General features: G+C 31.4%; 1 protein-coding gene across 2 annotated transcripts; it reads right to left on the bottom strand.

The window, feature by feature from the left end:
- Window positions 1-6,537: 6,537 nt before the first annotated feature.
- LOC127722099 (BTB/POZ domain-containing protein 3-like) lies at window positions 6,538-20,514 on the bottom strand. 2 transcript variants are annotated; one of them, XM_052228946.1, is made up of 5 exons: window positions 20,464-20,514; window positions 16,554-16,674; window positions 12,814-12,892; window positions 10,308-10,555; window positions 6,538-7,456 (listed from the first exon to the last, which is right to left on the bottom strand). In XM_052228946.1, the coding sequence occupies exons 3-5, from the start codon at window positions 12,883-12,885 to the stop codon at window positions 6,778-6,780; spliced, it is 999 nt and encodes a 332-aa protein (XP_052084906.1). In that variant the 5' UTR covers window positions 12,886-12,892; window positions 16,554-16,674; window positions 20,464-20,514; the 3' UTR covers window positions 6,538-6,777. The 2 variants fall into 2 exon arrangements, with proteins under 2 accessions (XP_052084906.1, XP_052084905.1); XM_052228945.1 differs by having other exon boundaries at window positions 20,353-20,503.
- Window positions 20,515-22,741: the final 2,227 nt, after the last annotated feature.

The following is a 22,741-nucleotide window of genomic DNA, read 5'->3' as shown; positions in this document are numbered from 1 at the left end:
TTTAAACATTTAACTGAAAATAAATCTTCAGATGGAAACTACTACAGTTTTACAATGGAAAATAACTAACAATAATATGTGTAATTTGTGTAACGTAGAATACTATGCTCATTTTTTTTTTTAAATTGTTCTTCTTTGACAAGATTTTGGAAACAAATATACGATCACTTTAAAAGAAGTAATATAGATTCTGTTATAAAACTACAACACCTAATATTTGGATACCAAATAACAGAACAATTATTACTCAATACATTTTTTTAATAACAATACATAGTTTTTCTATATATAAGGCATACTATGTATGTGAGCAGAAAAAAAAACAACAAAGATGTCTACAGAATTTTTGTGAATGAATGTTTTAAGACAGTAGACACCAATATAAATGGACATAAGATTATAAGCCCAATGTTACTAACAATTAAAAGAAACATAATCAATGAATAATTTTCTAGTATTGTTATTCTAGTGTTAACTTTCATGTTAACAAAATGTATATGTCAATAAATCTAATCAGCTGATTATTCTCTGGGTAGTCAGTGGAGTGTAACAGGGTACGTCAAGAGAAGCTTGGAATCTTGATGGTTTTCGTAACAAGCAATATTTGATGAATAAGAATTATAATGTTGTTAAAAAAAATATACAGACTGGTCAGTATAATTTGTGATGTAGCCTTTTTCCGTCTATTTAAACCTGTAAGATCGGAACCTGTACATAATGAAAAGAGGAAATTCCTTCATATTCAGTTTACTAATAAAGGACGTGATGCTATCAACTTCAGCAACGTTCTTTATCACAAAGAGGTAACATCTAAAATTCAAATTTATTTTCAACATGTTCAAAATCAGTCTTTTCCTATTGTATCCAACAGTTACACCAAAACCATTGGATCTAAAGTATTTAACTTTAAGCAGGCATTGCAGGACCTTGATTTAAAAAAAATACTTAAAAAAAACCCTCCGACATGTGACTGTTCCCACTCTCCTTATATTTACAGCCTCTCTGGCCATGTTATTACTTGGGATCTAAACGTAATTCAGCATTAACATCCCCGAAAGGTGATATCTTATGGTTCTTAATTCAAAGAACCCCAACACATCAATCGGAACCATAACTTCAAAATAATTATGAATTCCATTGAGGAATACACCAGAGCATGGGCTTAACGAGAAGAAGTTGAACTGTACACATTGTCAGAATGGGTCAAAACAATCTTGTCTCTGATAAAACGTCAAATTCATAAGTTGAAAAAGTGTGAATAATTGACCAACGTCCGTTTTCAGAGACAAAGAAGCTGTGAAGTGTCTATCATCTCTTCACGCTAAATATGTTGTTGTTACTGCGAACAAAGCTTCAAATAATATTGTTCTGATATGTAAATGGTACTACTATGAGTGTCTTGTACATGAACTAAGAATACATGAACACTCAGGTAATCCCACATACAAAAACATATCATTTGACAAGGATGAGATTTTGGCTAATCATAAGTCCTTCATGGCTTCAATGATCATTGCATTGAACAGCAAATTTGAGGACTTACCTTCTTTGTATTGGATACCTAAGCTTTACAAATATCCGTACAAACAACGGTACATTGCCAGCTCATCTGCATGTCCTACAAGAAATTGTCCATTAGTTTGTAAAAAAGTATGTCCGCAGTGAAAGAGGGTCATCAGAAATACTGTGAAACTGTTTACTCGCGTAGCGGTATTAACCATATGTGGATTCTAAAAAAAACTCTAAAAAACTTCTTGATAATTTTAAAGCTTGATCTTTCTCTGAAATTAATTTTATCAAAACTTTTGATTTTTCAACCCTGTATACCACCATTCCCCATGTGAAAAATTGTCTAAAAGAAATAATCCATAATGCTCTTCAATGTACAAATGGTAGCTTACTCTATACATTTATTGCTTTGGGATACCATACAGCATATTTTGTTAATAGTAAACATAAAGGTAAAACATGCTACACAGAGGAACAAGTGATCAGTATGCTGGAGTTTCTCATTGACAACATATTTGTTGAAATTGGAGGTAGACTGTACAGTAAGTTGTCTGCATTCCTATGGGAACGAACTGTGCGCCCCTCTCGACCGACCTCTTCTTATTTACAGACACTTGTAAAAAACAAAGAAAATGTCTGCCCAATCATTTAATTTCACATTCAGATATATTGATGATGTTCTTTCCATTAACAATCAAAACCTTTCCGATTGGGTTCCATTAATATAACCTCAAGTACTAGAAATTAGAGAAACAGCAGACACGGCTTCCTTCGCCCTTTTTTTGACGTATATCTCGAATTGGACATAAGCGGTTATTTCAAAACCAGAATCTATGAAAAGCAAGACGATTTTAATTTTGAAATTATAAATTTCCCCACCTTGAAAATGTTGACTGCTGTACCCCATTTTTTGACTATTTTACCTATTATGTCTGTTTGTTTTGCTCACACAATGTTGTCAATATAATGGAATTCAAAACAACTGTCATACAAGTGAGAGGTTTAGCTAGCTATTAAACCAGGTTTAATCTACATAAGGAAATGCCTGTACCAAGTCAGAAATATGACAGTTGTTTCGATTCGTTAAATGTGTTTGAGCTTTTGATTTTGTCATTTTATAATGGACTTTCCGTCTTGAATTTCCTTGGAGTTCGGTTTTTTTGTTATTTTACTTTTTTCCTGAATGATATCAAACGAAAGTTTTGTAAAAAAGTATTAATTTCAGTCCCTATTAGTCATGAAAAGCTTTCATCAGTTCTTTCAATCAATGTAATCATTAAATAGCAAGACATATGATATATTGCACTGTGTGTTCTAGAATGTAGTGTGTTAGAACCATATAATTATATTAGTCCGTAAAAAGGTGTAAACGGTTTCGCATGATCCACTTTACCTACTGGGACGCGTTCATGCTTAACATAATTTGAGATTCCTGTTCCAGTAGGACCATCTTTAAAAGTCAAAGTTCAGACGTAAACATATGCTTTAAAAAGTTACGCCGCTAAAACGATTGTGAAGTACAAAATTCAAATCAATTAATTTATCAACCATTCTTTAGTTGGCATGCTGCGCTATCTTACCACATATTACTAATTAACGCCTTTATAAATAAGACCATTCACTGCTATCAAATGCAATCAGCTGATTTGCTGTCAGAATCGATACGAGTGACGAGTACAAGGTGAAGTCCGAGTGCTGTCTAATTCAATAAAAATTAACAAGATGAACGAAATCGAAATGTTAATTTGTATGTAATCATAATCACATAAACGGTACCGAATTAACTGCACCAGATAGGCATATTGACAATCAATGTTACTACAGTTATGCTTGAAACCAACATATTACAAAATAGGAACCTTTTAACAAAAATCATGGCTCATCGACCTAAAAGTACCAAAAAGTATAACCAAAGCCGGGCAAGGAATCAGAGCTACACATGAGAAATATGAATTCCATAATGTAAGCTAATTTCCAACATTTTGTAAAAGCAACTTTTAATGACACTATATCCATATGTTCATGTCAGTACGGAAATACTGGCTACTAGACTGGTTATACCAAGGGGACTAATAATCCACAAGCAGATGCATCCACCCAGTCGTTGTTCTTATATTACCGGTACCAATATTGCTACACATAAATCAGATCGTCGATTTAGACCATTGCATTATTCATGTTATTTTACATTAAGTCTTGTCGGATCCTCTCATATATGTTATTATACAGTATTGGTTTTACTCGGACAATGCTGCATTGTTGATTACATTAGTGTATTCTGCAGCTTTTGAAAAGGGCATTGTAATTGTTTTATCAGAGGGCACTCTAAGCGCGATAGGTCACCCTTTGCGAGGAGGACTTCACTTTTAGAGAACCCTTAACACAGACATAAAAACACTGTTATGGATAGAAAATCAATCGAAATATACCATTGTTTCATATTTTCTGGTAAGAAATAAATTTTCATACGTTTTGGACTATTGTGGATAGTTGTTTCAATTGTTATCATACCTTATATCCTTACTGTTATATATAAGATCAATGAATTATCGTTTGCAATGCAGTTATAAGGATTGGGAAATGTAAGGTTACAATACTTTTCTTTAAATAATTATTGTATTTTAATGGTCATCAAATTATTTCTTAATCATTTTATTGTATGGTATGCAATAATTCGTGCTTGATGGTATAACTGGTTTTGTTTATCACTAAAATGTTATTATCAATAAGTGGATGCACAGATTTTCCAAATAGTGACGAACTTGGCAATTATTTAAAACCATATGCTGATTTCCGAAGAATTGTGTCTTATTATCAACCGTTTGGATTCAAAATTTATAGCTTTGCATAATATATCTTTGCAGACAGAATGTTGTTCTTCTAAATGTCAGTTGGTTGTTTGTGTTGTTGTTTTGCTGTCTCATCAACGTGTATTGTACTTCTTTGAGGAATAATACTTATATTGCTAATATTTAGATTTTTATCTGTAATTAACCTTAGTGTGGATCATCGGTATATATTTCTTCAGATATAAATTCTGTAAGATGATTCGTTGAGCGTCTATATATATCAATGAGGAGAAAACAGCCCTAGACCAGGAATATGTCGTCAGTGCAGTGATAAAATCCCTCTACCGGAGGATTCAGCTTGCCTCTAAAAAGAAAAGTAGAAAAACGGGAGAGGTTGTGGTTGATTTTCATAGTATGAAGACATAATCTTTCACGAGCTTAGTTCTGGTCTGGAGCTGGCATGTCAGTAATTTCTAGTAGTACTTTCTTAATCTTTGTTGCTAATTGTCATTTTGATCAGTTTCTTCTATTACCTATTCTATCGTCGGACTCGGACTTCTTGAGAATTGAGATTTATAGTGTGTATTGCTGTGTGCTGAAGCCCGCCCTTGGGGGCCGTTTTTTTCTCGCTGCGTGAAAGACCCATTGGTTGCTTAAGGCTGTTTTTTGCACTTTGGTCGGGTGGTTGTCACTTTGACAAATTCCCTGTGTCCAATCTCTAGTTTATAATGTAGGTTCGGCATTTATTCAACACCATAAAAGTTTTAACAATTCTGGAAAGAAGGAGTTATGTCGTATTTTGAACAAAAAACATAAATATATTGATACTAAGCTGTATAGCAAATAAAGGTAATAGTAGTATACCAAATTCAAATCTCATAAATATAATAACATTAAGTCGGCATTGATTTAACTTATTGATATGGATTCACCCGGTTAAGAAAATAAATAGTTTTAATAATTTTGAATGGCGTCTACATAATATATATTTATACTTTTTAATGTTCAAAAGAAATATTAAAATGTTTATCATAATTCGGTTAGCAAGCCTGAATTTCCTATCTTAGCTGATTGGATGGCAAACAAAAGCATATTTTTCAAACCTATGAACAACGGTATACTACTGTTGCCTTTACATGTGTGTCCGACATGATTTTATCTTAAATTTTCTTTAGAAATAGTAAATATGCTGTTTTAATATAAAATTGTCCGTTTATAAAGTTAGACTTTCTCGGGAAAAGTTGACTTTATAGTCATTTGGCTATTATGTTTAGGTCTTATTTTGTTCATTTAGCTGTCCAACTGTTTAGGTTCTTTTACATCATTTGATTTCAAACATTTGGCATTGAACCTTCCTGATGAAGGTTAATCCAGAAAAGCGTCTCGGAGGCATGCAATTTTAAAAGTATCATTTATTTCATATACCAGTTTTCTTATTTCTTAAAATTGATTGGCCGGTGATAAAATGAACACTTTGGTTATGTTGACTAGTGGGTGGTATTTTGTGTAATACTTATAATTGAAACGTATAATATTATTTTTTGTGTAATATACAAATAGGAAGATGTTGTATAATTGCCAATGAGACAACTATCCACCAGAGAACAAATGACGTAGAAGCTAACAACTACAGTTCACCATACGACCTTCAAAAATTAGCAAAATCCATACTGCATAGTAAAAAGTAAAATTACATAAATACCGAATTTCAAGGAAAACTCAAAACGGAATGTTCCTTAACAAATGGCAAAATCAAAAGCTCAAACACATCAAACGAATGGAAAATATCTTTCTGGAATGGTACAGGCATTTCCTTATGTATATAATGGTGGATTTAATAGTAAGCTCTTAAGGGCCTTGACATGACATATGTAAAACATTTCAAACAAGAACACTAACGACAAGATTAATGTACAAAACAATTAAAGAAAAAAACTATAATGTACAGCATTTACAACCATTGAATTACAATCTCCTGACTTGGGACAGGTACATACAGAATGTGGCGGGGTAATATCAAAGCTAATACTTCATTGTCTTGTTTTTAGATTGATTGACCGGCAAATTAAATAATGACTGTTTTTATCTATGAACATGGTGACTGGTATGATATATATAATTTTACATCGAATGTTGTAAAAAATCAACAATAGTAATACTTTTTCGAACGATATATCAATACGGAATTGTCATAATTTTATAAAATCGTTAAACCGTTAAATAAATGAACAACCTCTCGCAAGTTTTATTATTTTACCTTTAATGTTGTGAAGCTTTTGTAATTTAATTCAATACTATATGTATGTGCTTACAAGAAGGAAAGAATCACTAAAATAAAAAGCTCTTTCATAGAAACGTCTTCAAATGTCATCGTTCTTATGCGAATTGAAGCGTTGTGTTTATCATTTTCTGTAAGTGTTACAAGTTATTACACACAATAGTTGCAACCAGTAAAATTAGTACAGTTTTAAACATGCTGTTAAAATCGTCGTGGATAAGGTGATCCTGATCTGTATCTACGATTACCAACTGGAGAAACATTATTTGACTCCCTAAGTTCTGTAGCTACGCATTGAGTTTCGACATCTTTTATTTTCATTCTTTCCTTTGTTGAAAAAAATTTGTTTTCTTTCCCGAAAAAAGATTGATAAACACTTATAATCTCCGCATCATTCAAAAGACCAACACTCGTAATTTCATTTGTGAAATATTGTTTATCAACTAGCGGAAATCGAATTAAATACAATAAACTTCCTAAAAGCTCTCTTGTATTTTCTCCTGATGGATCTGTATGTGCTGATTGACATTTTTGACTTGCCCATTTCATTGCAAATTTGCAAATTTGGGTTTCAGTCCAGTTGAAATCTTCAGATTCTAAAATCAATTTCATGCATTCACTTTCTATGTCAATGCTTATTTCATTTTCTAAGCATTTACTTGGATGCTGATGAATATATTTCAGGCTTGCACGTTGCAGATCCAATAAATGAAATTCTATAGATGTTTGAAGAGCAACAATTGCATCACTGGTTGTCACTGATTTTTTGAGGAATTTTTCGCAAGCATCTTTACCACTATAAAACATATACTTTTCCGATATATAAAGCATCTCTCTCACATTTTCTGATGATACTTCTATCTTATCGGTATAAATCCATCTGAAACATGAATACAGGACTAAACATTTATCAATCCTGCATAAGACGCCACTAGTAAAACAATTTTGTCTTAAACGGTCATTTTGATCTAAATTGTTGTTCTTAAAAAAAAAAAAAAACAATTAATGATTAAGTCATGTTCAGTCTGTATGTCAATTTTCAGAATTATCCATATCATTAAAGTCAGTACTGTTCAGATAGTTCGTTTGCAGTCAATGTAGATCTGTTTAGTATATGTTTAGACTATTCAGTAGTTGCTATTTACCTGTACACATTTACAACATACTGAAAAGCTACAGAGCTGTAATGAATTGTCCCAACAGTGCTTAATTTACCGCAGTTGTTAAGTCTGTAAATTAAGGGTAAGACTTGAAGTGACATAACAGTGAATTGTTCAGATTTTTCGGATGCAGTTAAGACCAAAAAGACCATTTACAACTAAAATTTCTTTATTTGTGCTTTATTGAGAGCATACATTTTCTTATCATGAAAAAGCAACAGGGAATGAAGGGGAACATGCAATATGATTAATCGTTTAGCACAATTTAATTCCTATACAATGCATACAAATACTTGATATATATTTTTTTTTTTAAATGAATTTCTGTTTATTTGCAAATGAACATAATAATAAGTTATACACATTTTATGCACAATATGATATATAGACAGAACATATACAATATATTTTAAAATAATAGACAAAGCTTAAATAGTTTAATACATTGCATAATATGATTGAAAGACAGAAGCTGCTTGGACAAAGAATACACATTTTTAATTTATACAACATATGGTGTCTGTTACTTATCTTTGTTTTTATGACAATAAAGGAGTCAAGGGGTTCCAGCAGTTCTCTGCCCTACTCAGACTTTTATTTTTATAAAATATGTGTTTTTCTATTAATAAGTTTTCTTTTAAATATTTTTTTAATGCTATCATATTGGTTTGTTCCAATGATAATTTGCTTATATAGATATAGAATTTTGTTAACAGAATTAATAAGTTTCTTATATCATTTTTATCGGTTTTCGTTAGAATATCAAATAAAAACAAATCTATATTTAAAGTTAGTTCTATTTCTATCTTCTCAAATATCGAGGAGTATTTAAGGTCCTCCCATAATTTTGATATATACGGACAAGTCTAGAATATATATTCTATTGTTTCGACTTCTCCACACCCAAAACTACACTTATTTGTATCTTTCACTTTTATTTTAAAGAGAAGTTCATTCGTGCCTAAAATGCGATGTATTATTCTGTATTGAGACCACTGCAATTTAAAATTCTTGGTAATATAAAAGGGCAATATATAGATATTTTTCCAATTGTAGTTTGTATTGAGAATTAAAGACCATTTTTTTCACACTTTTGTTTGAGGTTTGAATTTTTACTATTTAAAATATTATACATATCGTTTGAACCTCTCGAAGATTTAAAAAAAAAATTAATAACTGGGGACAAAACGAGGCCATTTTCTCTCACTAAGTCATTGGGACATATATTATATTATTTTAAATACTTTTTTATTGCAGAAATTAAGCCTTGATATGTAAGGAAATTATTTTTTATATTGTATACATTTTTAAAGTTATCAAATGTCATGAAATTTCCACATTCATCTAACAAGCCATTAATCAGCCAAATCCCTTTTTTAGTCCATTTTTTTATATAAAACTGATTGATTACCAATCTTTATTTCATCATTCTTCCATATATTGCATGTGTTAATTTGAAATTTATCTTGAATATTTTGAAGATCATTCCAAGCATCAAATACTTCTTCCCAAAATGGATTTTTTAGCTTTTAATATGGGCCCAGAAACTGCATTTCCAAAAAATTTAAATTGTCTGAAAAGAGGAATAGTTTCACAAGTTTTGAATTATTTTTATTAATTCTTCTTATCCAGGTTACTTTTAAATTTTTATGTAGTTTTCAATATTTATCATTTTTAGACCTCCTGAACAGTGTGATTTGGATAAAGTTTCTCTTTTAACTTTATCTGGTTTGTTATCCCAGATAAAGGAGAATATTTTGTCAGTAAAATATTTAAGCTTTGTACTATTGTTCATTTATCAATCCTGCATAAGACGCCACTAGTAAAACAATTTTGTCTTAAACGGTCATTTTGATCTAAATTGTTGTTCTTAAAAAAAAAAACAATAACTGATTATGTCATGTTCAGTCTTTATGTCAATTTTAAGAATTATCCATAGCAATAAAGTCAGTACTGTTCAGATAGTTCGCTCGCAGTCAATGTAGATATGTTTAGTATATGTTTAGACTATTCAGTAGTTGCTATTTACCTGTATACATTTACAACATAATATTAAGCTACTGAGCTGAAATGAATTGTCCCAAAAGTGCTAAATTTACCGTTGTCGTTAAGTCTGTAAATTAAGGGTAAGACTTGAAGTGACATAACAGTGAATTGTTCAGATTTTTCGGATGTTGTTAAGAACAAAAAGACCATTTACAACTAAAATTTCTTTATTTGTGCTTTATTGAGAGCATACATTTTCTTATCATGAAAAAGCAACAGGGAATGAAGGGGAACATGCAATTTGATTAATCGTTTAACACAATTTAATTCCTATGCAATGCATACAAATATTTGATATATGGTCCATTATTGAAACCGGATACCGAGAAAAGTATCGACAAAGAAAACGTTGTAGCCATAATAATAAGTAAACTGTCAATTAAAAAATCATATGAATTTTTTTTTTAGGTGCTTTATGATGTATTTATGTCAGCATATTCTCTAATACTTATTTAAAAAAAAGAACTGACTTGCCCAACACATTGCAGTCTTTATGAAACTATGTTTTATTATTCATTCACTTACCGCAAAAATAAGTTAAAAGTATCATCATCCACATCAGAAATCACTATATTATCGGTTTCTGGAACAGAACCTTCAAACATTGTATAGAAAACAGGACTTCGAGTGGCAAGTATAAATTTATGTGCTACTATAACTTTCTGCTCAGGACCAACTTTGAAAGAGACATCACACATTAATCCGTTTTCCAGCATATAGAGTGCACAACCAGACAAAATTTTCCCAGACCGCCATTCTTTGTCAGTGTAAGTCTGCAATTAACATTACTTGTAAAAAACTAAAAAAACGCAAAGCTTTAAACAAATATTTTGATTGCAAATATCTATCATTCCATTGCTGAAAGGATTTTTTTCAACGACAAACTTATTGCCTTGGTTGGCCGTAATAGTATATCATCGTAGCATCTGATCGCATATATGTTATAATTGTCAGAACACCTTTAGTTTATGAGAGGCATGGGGGTCGTTTTTCAATTCATTGGTTAATAATTTGGTGTTCATATATTGTTCTTTGTCTTCCCTTCATTTTAAGTATGTATTGTTGCAATGATTACATGTACTTGCAAATTTGAATGGAATAATCTTAGGATGATCACCTTCAGACATACGTTTTGCTTGATGGCATATAAAAGTCAATTTACATCATTTTTGGGAAATTTTCAAAATCATATTAAAATCTTTGCTGAACGTCTCAAGCCCTTCCAAACTGAATTTTACAAGAATTATTAGTTTTTATGTTTTGGTATTACATGTCTGTCACAGCTAAGGGGCGGGTTGAGCGTACGTAAAAATGTTTAACACCGCTGAGTATTGCTGTCTGTAAAATTTATGTACGTGTAATATCTTATCAAAATTCAGGCCATCGGATTTTCCGTATGAAATATGTTTACATCTGGTAATGTCGTAGCCTTTTGTGTTTTATTTTTCTTAATTGATTTTGCCATTAGTTTAAGGACTTCCGGTGACCATAACTTGTTTTGTCCATACCTTGTGGACTTTGGTGGATTGTTGATTTGTTGGATATCATACATATGTCCTTATTTTTACACTCTTGAACACAGTAAAGTTTGAAATGTTTACATTATCATGATGCGATGTACAACATCAAAAACACAGAAAAACAAATTAGCTTGCTAAACCTAGATTTGAATTTATATTTAAACTTAAAAGTAGAAAAATAAATAAATAGATAAACTCATGAGTAAATTTACTCTAATTTCAAATTTATTGAACGGCAAACCCCAAAGCTGGAAAACATCTTTGAAATTCGTTCGTGTTAATTAATCATGTTAATAAAATGGGCGTAGATTTAGAATATCACAAAATTCCAACTGACGTAACTACTTAAAAGACGTCTTCATTTTCAGTATGATCTAAACACGACAACAACTGGTACAATGATGATTACATTTGAAACTCAAGCGATATTCGTCGTGTTGTGTCACCATTTAAAGATACATTTTCGATTCGTTATATGGCTAAATAATAAACTGATTGTAGTGTGAATCTGCGTGTCACACTATTATAAAAAGGTCCAGCTGAGAGGTAATATTTCTGGAAATTTGAATGTGTGCATCAATACAAATTGTATAACTGGTACAAATGAACTTTTGTAGATAGTTGTTACATTGGCAATCATACCACATCTCCTTCATTTTATATCTAGGGGACAATCTAGCAGCGGTTTTGTATGGTTAAATAAAATTTAAAAGATGTACAACTAGTCCGTTTGGTCCTTTAATGTGCAACTAGAGACCATTGTTGAAATTGACTACTAGAAAATAAAGCGTATAACGAATTCTTTTATAAATAAGTTTAAATATTATATTGCTATCACTATGTAGAAGTTAAACTGCTGCTGCGACTATGTTACTGCTGTTAGCCTGCAATTTCAGAGGGTTATATGAGCTTGAGAGACAATGTTTTTGTATGGTTGAACTTGACTCTAGAAAATATATCGTATAACGAATTCTTTTATAAATAAGTTTAAATATTATATTGCTATCACTGTGTAGAAGTTAAACTGCTACTGCGACTATGTTACTGCTGTTAGCCTGCAATTTCAGAGGGTTATATGAGTTTTAGAGACAATGTTTTTGTATGGTTACTGTATTATCAAACGCTGGAACGTCATGTTACTGAATGATACATGAGTGGTGTTTCCAGTTTTGTGGGCATGACATATAAATATTTATTTTTTTAACATTTTTTTTTTAGTTTTGGGAATCTTTTCAATTCTAACACGTCAAACACTTTCGTCTTCCAGTATGGCATTTCGATCACATATGCAGCTGTAATAAATGCAAATACAATAGGTTAATCAATGTTTAGTTAAGCGTAATCTATGTACCATTTCAGATATAAAGTCTAATTACAATAGCCAAATAGCTCAGCAACGCTGTGGAAATCAATATTAAGTATTCAGACCAAAATAACAGCTACATAAACAGGCACACAAGACTTCATTATTATTGAGAACACAGATCAACCTATCATGTCTATGTACATACCTCTTCACAACTACTATGTCTTTGTTCCATTACCCGTTTGAACGTTAACATTTGCCTTCTTTTAGGCGGCATGATGAATCTGTTGAAGAAAAACATTTTTCTTGTCTAATGGCTCATTATGATAATATTGTATTTTGTATCTTTTGCTTTTCGAACATATGAAGAGATCACAGGGATACTCCCAAAGTTGCCTTTCTATAAAACATTCAGTTTGTGGTTCGTGTTGTCCATTATGTAGCGTAGTGTAGACTATTGCTTGTTTTTGTGGTTTTTAGTGGTTTGTGTTGGCATTATTTAAGGGTTTCTTTTTTATTTATGGACTTTGACTTTCCATTTCGTATCTTCCATTTCTGTTTTGTTAAAAAGAAATACGAGAGCATGTGTTATTTAAATTTTAAATTAAGGAATATTTCTCCCTCATGCAAAGGGCTGATTCGTAGTCCGTCTTTGGCTGTAATGTTTGTATCCATTGATATATTAGCTCTTCGTATCTTGAATAAGTTTCAATTTCAAATATTTTGGCCTGAAACATCCCTGAAGAGACAATAAAAAGAGAGGCGAAAGATGCCAATTGGACATTCATTTTCGAAATGCGCATCTAGTGTGCAGTGAAATTGGTACTGTTGTTATTATGAAATTTTGGCCAATGATGTAACTAATATATATTTATTTTAGGAACACTTGTAGTACTATCATGACTAACATAATATCACATATTAAGTCTATCAATACTAAAGCAAATTTATTTATTATACTTCAAATCAAAATGATAGATTTTGATTGGTTATTACGAGGGAGACAATTTTCTCTATCCCATGGCAAATACCCTATTACCCTTCACGGAGATGTTTTCTCAATTGTGTGCTTTAATAAAAAAAAGATGATTGTTATGTACAAGACGACATAGTTTATTATTTTAAATTTAAATTGAATAGACAGTAATAACAAAACATTCATTATAATAAATTAAATAACCCATATATAATAAAGTGATAAAGCAGATTGTTACCCCCCGAAAAGACATTAGTCAACCTTGGATACGCCTTAGTTGACAATGTTTTTCCCGGGTAAACAATCTGCTCTATCACCCTCTCAGCTATGTGTTATTCATAAAAAAAAAATTTCTGTGATTGTCCGAAATTTCATCGTAAGCGCCATTAACATGATTAATGTATGCATTTATCTTAACAAGTTTGTTAGAAGATGTGATTTATTCAAATAAAAAACAAATTGTACGCCTTGACTCATGTGTCTCATTGATAATCATACCACATCTTCTTTTTTATATAATCAGTAGACATTTTGCGGAAACTAGGTCTATACATAGGATTCCACTTAGACTTACGATTAAAGTTGGCGGGAAAACAAAGGGTGATCTCAAAATGTAAAAAAGTACATTAGAGATTTTTATGATGTTAATTATTCTTTTCGACGACACACTAATGCAATGCATATGTTCACACCAGATTTGAATAGCTTTCCCATTATTCGCCACAAGGTCTCCATACCTTAATTTTCCGATGGCACATTCAACCATTTAATCTCTTCCCTGTAGTGTGTAATAAGTATTTTTTAGTTTTCTAAACTTTCTCTGCATATTCTGGGATTTATGTTCGGATATATGTTGTCGCTCATAAAAAACAGCAAAGAATCAGAAGCGTTCTCCGATAAACAGAGTACTGCTTTTTAAGTTATGGCTCTAAAAATGTGTCTAACACCTTATTTAGGTAAAGCAAAATTCGGAAATAAAAATCGTTCAAAGAATACTCTACAAACGGTACACTAGGAAATCACAGGAAAATGCGATAAGCAAGTTACACAATGTTAATAATTAACCAGCCGCAGTGAAATTTTTTTTCAACTTTTAATGTCGGGTGTCGGCCCTCTTTAACCCGATCATTCTTTTTGTATTCGAAACTGCTCCTTAACCTATTTATTAAGGATGATCAAATAAGGAGCATGTTGACAATATTCATTGTTTACTCTGAGACATACATTTTCCGTTTTCTTAAAAAAGAGAATAGAGGGATACAGCGGGCGAATTTTTAAGAACTATAAATTTTTTCATGGCATTCCACTTGCCGTTAGGTATATTTTTATCATCTGTTTTTCTGCTTGTTGCCTTCGTTTTTGGTATCAATAGAAAAAATCTAAAATATACAGAAAAAAAACATTCCACCGTTATCAATGGACATCCTTATGCCCGATACTATTCGTTAGACTTTTTCAAAACTTCAGAATAAATAGTTGGAATTTTACCACATATGTTTTTTCAAATAAAAAAGAAGAGACAACGGGTGTTAAGTTGTGTTTGTGCAATTTTCATAGAAATCTTGAGAATCAGTTTAGAATCGACGTTTTCTTCCACGGTGTCGATAGTTTTATCCTTTGAACATGGGTGGGTCTGGTATGCTCGAAGCATGAAACCTGTACACTTTTCTTGCAATTGTACTATAGAGTGCATTTACATGTATGACGGTGTCCATTTCAACGCAAAGTTTATGCGCAAAATTTTTCCATTGATTAAACGGAATAAAAGGTGCAAATGTATATCAGACGAGAAGAAATTGTTAAAATGAACTGTTGACACAGAGATATATCTCACCTGTCGGAAGAACAATCGAAAACAAGATAATCTGATGGACAGCAATATTGCTATTCAATTCAAAGTCGCTGGAACATAACCAAGGGGACAGGGACTCAACATAGTTATCAAACTGATATGTTCTGATAGTAATGCAAAAGAGGGACGAAAGATACCAGAGGGACAGTCAAACTCAACTTTATACAAAATATCATTGGTCTATCACAAATAGTTCCTATCGAACTGACTTAAGCAGAAATCTTAACAATTGTTGGCGCATCCGTTGCCGCCGGAAAAGCAACACTATGTCTCACTTCTGCGACTTTATTTTCGCAGGCGAAACAAAAATCACACACTATTTATTAGTCTTTCTAAACACTAAGTCTTGCTTAAACAAACTTCTAATTGTCCCAACCTAGATAATACAACGACAATTGCGATTTGTTTGGCATGTCTCATGTACAATTTATTAAATGTTGTGTCTATTCTATCATGCTTCGTACATTTACAATATGTTCACCATGTACACTAAAAAATGTAAACATATATTTCTTAAAAACCCCGTTGTCCAACTACAGAAAAACATCATACGAGTTAGACTTTGTTTTGGAACGACGGTTAAAATTTACGTTTTGAGACGATCCAAGATTTCAATGCTACCTGTAAGTGTAAATGTAAAACTAATCAAAGGTGTATGACAGTTTCCGCAAATGTCTTGACCTTTTTAATAGCTCCTACACATACATATTACATTGTATGTCACTTGATTTTTACGTTCGATCCCTTCTTGTTCATCATACCGTTTTTGTGTACGTTTCGCGATGCTTGGTTATAAACTTTGAAAATTCAAATATTAATTTATTTAATTATATTTAAGGAAAAGTACATATACTTTGTTCACTGACCAACATTATCAGATTGAAGCGCACACAGCATAAATTTTACGCTCGGTTTAATCGACGATACATCAACGAGACACAGGGAACATTTTTGGGGTCACTTTTATGTACTAGTAGTAATACATACACAATAATTAGTCGTGTTCTTGGAAGTCAAGTTTATTAGGACAACACTCCCAATTTCTGCATCAAATCGGTTTGGACAAACCCTCCCGCATTTAAATAAGTATTTACTTTGGGATAAAATATATACAAACCGTTATTCTGTTGAGAGACAAATTGCTGAATGCCTAATTTTCGTTGAACCTGTTATTGTTGAACTTAAAGGATATGCTGTGCTGAAGTTATGAGAACAATGTTGAGGGCAGTTGATCACGTCTGAAATGTAAAGCCTTGTTTAATTAGTCTTGTTAATTGCAAAACTATTTCAATTAATACCATAACAATTTTCAAGCAAATATTATTTTGAGATCGCCCCCGTGTTTATAAAAGTATATTTCTAATTTGTAATCGGAGTCGGACTATATTCAATTACTTATACATCACTTTATTTATACAACTTTCAGACTCCGAATACGAAAAAGATTACATTTCATACATTTAAATTATTGGAGTCATATGAAAAAGTTTTTGACGCTGTAAATACTATCATGTTTAATTTCTATTTTGTTTAGGAACTTAATCTTTGTTCTTTGAAAAATTTACATCGTTCATATAAATTTATAACATCAGGTGAGCCTTCTCTCATCGGCATATCAAATTTTTTTTGGTCGTCAACGTTTTGAACACAAACAAAAACGAGCATTAATTTTGTACGAAGTTTCAATTCGTCCCTCTCGAATCAAGAAACAGTTTAATGAACAATACAATGAACACTATGTTAATAAGCAAATGAATATGCTTAAATGCAAATGATTTTCGAGTGAAAGCATGTCTTCAATTTCAAAACCTGCCTGCCTCTATGGAAGTTTGTATACTCGTTCAAAGAATAGTCGTGTTTTTAACGTGCTTTATAGCAGAACACATACAACCCGAAAAATATAGGGTAGAAAACTCAACATAATCATATTTATAACAGAATACGAGTCTTCGTTGAACACGAAATTGGTGAACTTAAATGCTAAACAATGCTATGATATACACGGGTTTTCCATCTCCATATATATATAAATATTCAATAAGCTGTATTTGGCACAATTTTTCATAATAGTGTATGCATTTATGTCTGAAACTTTAAGCCATAAAGTGTGTTGTACTTTTGTTAAATCGCCAAACATAGTTATTTAATTACTACTATAATAATGAATACTAAAATTATATTATGTTTTATCGTATATCGCAGTCGAAGTAGTGTCATATATAAGACAAATGGTAAATGTCAGAACTGGTCATTGTATGTAGTCATAAATGTAAAGGCCAACAAAAACAAACTGAAATAACAAAATTAATTTAAATTTTTGCTAGTATGCAACGACTGTTTGGTACAAAACCCTTTATTAATTGATATTTGCAATTTAGTTACTAGGAGACCAAGTGTACCAATATCATGGGAAGCTAGTAACAAAAGAGTCGTTTAATGGTAGAGCTCAGTGGTGGTATCAATGTTATGGGTATGAAATCAAAATATTACTTTACTCCTGTGTACAGCAATGTATAGTTATATCTACTTTGTATTTTGAACATTTTTGTTCGTCTCTGTACTCTACTGTTTATACCTGTATTTGTTTTATTTTTAGATGTGTACTCGATTATCAATATAGGAAAGACATTTCTTAATTGCTTAACGGTAAAATATTTGCTTACTTCGCTTTTTTTCATTATCTCAGGATTACAGCTCAGCGTTAAAACAAATTGATGTGTGCTAAGTAAAAAATACATTCTTGTATTACTTTTAATTTTAGTTTCTTGTGTACAATTTGGAGTTTAGTATGGCGTTCGTTATCACTGAACTAGTATATATATTTGTTTAGGGGCCAGCTGAAGGACGCCTCCGGGTGCGGGAATTTCTCGCTGCATTGAAGACCTGTTGGTCGGGTTGTTGTCTCTTTGACACATTCCCCATTTCCATTCTCAATTTTATGTCATATTAATTCCAAAATAATACCCCAAAAATGTCTAAAAGAATATATGATACACAAATAAGAAGACATGGTATTGTTGCCTATGTGACAATCATTCACCATAGACCAAATGACGTATATTGTAGCAGTGAGCTACAATAAGTCACCATACGGCTTTAAACAATGAACTTAATCCATACCGCATAGCAGGCTATAAAAGACGGACCCGAAATGACAAATAAAAAATAAGTACACGAGAAAACTAGCAAACTAACTGAATCTTGGTTGTTTTATATTTAGTTACTCTAGACTCTGTCTTATTTTTTTTCTTCTTTTTCTTCTATTAGTAAAAAGGTATTAGAAGAATTTTTTTAGAGACTGATCCTATTAAATTGACTTTCAAACGAAGCATGTGTCACTAATGGTGACTAATTAAGGTTGTCATTTTAGACACATTTACATCTAACAAATCGTGCAGCAAGATTCTCTTCAATAAGGATCATATTGTCAGACGAATGAAGGCACGCAAGCCATATGGACACCTGCAATCCAATTGTTTATATTAAAAGCGTTTTTAAAACGTACGATTCATGTATTAAATTTGAAGAATTGATCTCCCTTATTTCATATAACTAATGAACGATATACATCTATTCTACAATAACAAAAAATGTGTGTAAAATATTGCTTAGCATTTTCACAAAGAAAATATAGTTCAAAATGTTATGTAAATTATTAATACCATGAATCAATTCCCCTTCGAAGATATTGGTACATAAATGAGTTTTTGGAACCAAATATGATGACAGTTTTTATTGCCTTATATAAAACAAACGGATGTTTACAGACCATTACTTAAAAAAATGTTTACAGGTCATTACATAAAAAATGTGTTCAGGTCATTACATAAAAAATATTTACAGGTCATTCCATAAAAAAAAAAACATATACAAATATATACATGTAGGGCTCTCATCTGACAGTTTTTATAATAAAGTGTAAGCAGAATGATTTAGTGCAATGCAAATATAAAAATAAATGGTAAAATATTCTTCAGCTGAAGGACGCCTCCGGGTGCGGGAATTTCTCGCTACATTAAAGACCTGTTGGTGACCTTCTGCTGTTGTTTGTTCTATGGTCGGGTTGTTGTCTCTTTGACACATTCCCCATTTCCATTCTCAATTTTATTACTTGTCGATATTGTTTGAATGTATGTATAACTTTCACATAACTGCCAAAATGTAAAGATTCCTACTTCCGATTTTCGTTCAAAAATCAAATCAAGTATAATGAAACATAAGAAGTGTACAGGGATAAGTAATAATGGAAGAGAATGAGAATGGCATGTTCTTAACCATTGAAGCACAAATTTAAATAGTCAATAGGTTGCCTGTTGCTTGACATAATTGCACTCCTTAATGAATTTACACTCGCATACTATTTCAGGGTGGATACTCCACTTTACAAAACATGTGAAATTTTCATTTAATTTATTGTTATTTGTTTTAAGCCTGAATACGCATGAAATACTTGCAAAAGCAAATTGAACAAACCAGAATGAAACATGGGTGTGCCACGATTAAGGATAGTAATTGACTAAGTGCTAGAAAAAATTGAAAACAACACGTTTAATAATTTCATGCGTCCGAAGCGCTTTTCTGGATTTACCTTCATCAGGAACGCTCAAAGCCAAATATTTGAAATCCGAGGGATGTATAAGTACCGAAACAGTTGAAGAGCTATATGACAAAAATGCATAAAACAAATAGCCAAATTCATCTAAGATCAACTTTGCCTGAGAGAGTTGAAACCTTAGTTTCTTTATAATTTCAACATTTATAAACGGACAATTTTAGAAAGGTTTGCTAGCCTTCCTTCATTCATGTCATTCATATTTCATGGCGTATGTTCTTCTGCGAACTAGGTCATACTTATTTTCACTTTAACACAGTTTTTTGTCATGACGAATGATATATCATAGTTACAACATAATTACCTTATTCATATGTTATAACTGCATCTTATTGAATCAAAATTTATCATTTGATTATGTTAAAGTTATTTAACATCCTACTTGTCAAATAGAAATCCATTGATGTTTACTCACATGTTTGTGTACACACGTTCTATATTTAATGTGTATTGATGGCTGGGTCCTGCTAATGTTTTAATAAAATATAGTCTGTTTCAAATAAGAGCTTTGACTGAACAGCTAATTTTGAAAGTTAAACAGTTTTTTTATTGAGGTATGCTGCACACACTGTAATTTTTTAGCAAGCATTACAACGTATTTATACATTGTATGAGTCAATACATATAATCAATGATATTATCTTAAAATAATGCTGCCTTTATTTATTTAAACATATCTTTTATAAAGTTCCGCTACATATATGCTCATTGTCGAAGGCCGTACGGTGACCTATAGTTGTTAATTTCTGTGTCATTTGGTCTCTTGTGGAGAGTAGTTTTAGTGGCAATCATACAGTCTATTATGCTGTATTTGTGTATTGTCGTAAATTAATTTTAGATGTTCGTTGTTATTCTGTGGTTTTCATGTCGACATGTATTATTATATTATTTATTTATGTATTTCTCTGTCCTGAGTGTTCTTGCATTTATTTGTACTGTATTCCTGTCACGTAATGTTCTCATTTTAACGGTATTTTTAACATTGCCATATAAGTGGGAGGTTTGGCTAGCCATCACTAGTAGCACGATTTCAGTCTGAAACGGTCATTTTGGTCTGATCATATCTTAATCGACTGGATTTACCGCTAGAGAAAAACGTCAAGACTTTTAAGAACTTTAAGACGCCGTTCCGATCGATAGTCTCATTAGGTAAATCAGTCCGTTAAGGCATGTTAAGATAAACAAGACTGAATCTTCTAGCAAGCTGTTAAGATCCGTTACGACGGTGTCAGACCAAAACAGACCAAATCTCAAAATTAACGTTCAAAATTGTCAGACCATGTTTAGATCCGTTAAGTATGCCGGTATGATACTACGAGTTACGCCCCTTCTGCTTGATAATGTATTTTAGATTAATATATATATATATTTATTAGAATTTAAAAAAAAAAAAGTATATCTCTCGAATAAATAAAAAGTAATTAAAGATTAAATCCTCTGTAGATTCTTTATTTCTGTTGTTGTTTTGTTGCGGAACTAATAAATTATTCATCTATATATGTTGCTTATTTTTTTAATAAATGTTAGTTTATTTATTTACATACTTATTAAATGCAAGGTCGTATGTTAATTGTATACTTACAAAAACGATTGCCATACATTTAACCTAAAAATGTTGTGAACCCTGTGTGAAAATGTTTTTCGTATTTGAAAATTAGTAACGGAAAATCTTAAACGTAACCTAAAAAAATAAGAAGATGTGGTATAATTGCCAATGAGACAATCCACATAAATGAAGCGGAGGCAAATTAACACATGCGTATTTTTGTTTTATGTCAGTTGGTTTAATTCGTTTTCTGTTGATATGTCCTAGTTTACTATTACCGTTGGAGCTGTTTTTTTTTTTATTTTCATGCGAGTTACTCTATTAAACTTGGAAAAGCTTTTATTGCCATAGCTTTGTACTGTACAATATAATTTTATATTATTAAACAATAATTTATTTTACATAGTGGTGCGTCTAAACACCACCAAGGTCGCCATAGTACATGAAGCTGATCATGATACTGCATTCAGTCTGTGTCGAGACAGTGTTAAACTATATATAAAGTACCATCGTATAAAGATTTTCATTCAAACAATGTATCCTTATATTTATTTTCTAACCCATATAATATACATATATATAGTACTTAGTGTATGGCGTAAATTTAAAATTTTCCGTTTTAGTTCAAATGATTGAGTTCAATGGCACGTGCTAGTAATCAACCGGGTCAACAGGTGACAAAATCAATGATCCATAACGTAAGAAAGTACATGACTATTTTACAATTACACTCATGATTCTTAATAAAAAGGTGCCGTAGGGCTAAAAGTTAATAAAGAATTAATGAATTTATGTATACGTATTAGTATTTAAGCTGTTGATGTTTGACCGTCAGTTTTAATATATGCTATGTTTTATATTCAATAAAATAATGAATCTGAATCTATTATAGCTTAGTATGTGTAGTTTAAGGTTCTTACAATATTATATATTTCTAAACACTATACCAAAAGATAATGCAAAATATATTTGAGCGCTGCATGGCAAACCATTAAAAAAACATGTACAGTTCGGAAGTTTGTTTAGTATTCAAAAGAAACTTTTCGCTTCTCTACTTATATAGTTTAGAGAGTATTCCTTTAATTTGTGTCAGTTATATAAAGTGGTGTGTATTTGTATTCTATTTATTTGGCAAAATTGTATCACT

Source organism: Mytilus californianus, unplaced genomic scaffold (assembly GCF_021869535.1).
Source record: "Mytilus californianus isolate M0D057914Y unplaced genomic scaffold, xbMytCali1.0.p SCAF_12, whole genome shotgun sequence".
Classification (NCBI taxonomy): domain Eukaryota; kingdom Metazoa; phylum Mollusca; class Bivalvia; order Mytilida; family Mytilidae; genus Mytilus; species Mytilus californianus.
The sequence above is the reverse complement of the archived record's forward strand: the minus strand, read 5'-3'. Positions and strand labels throughout refer to the sequence as shown.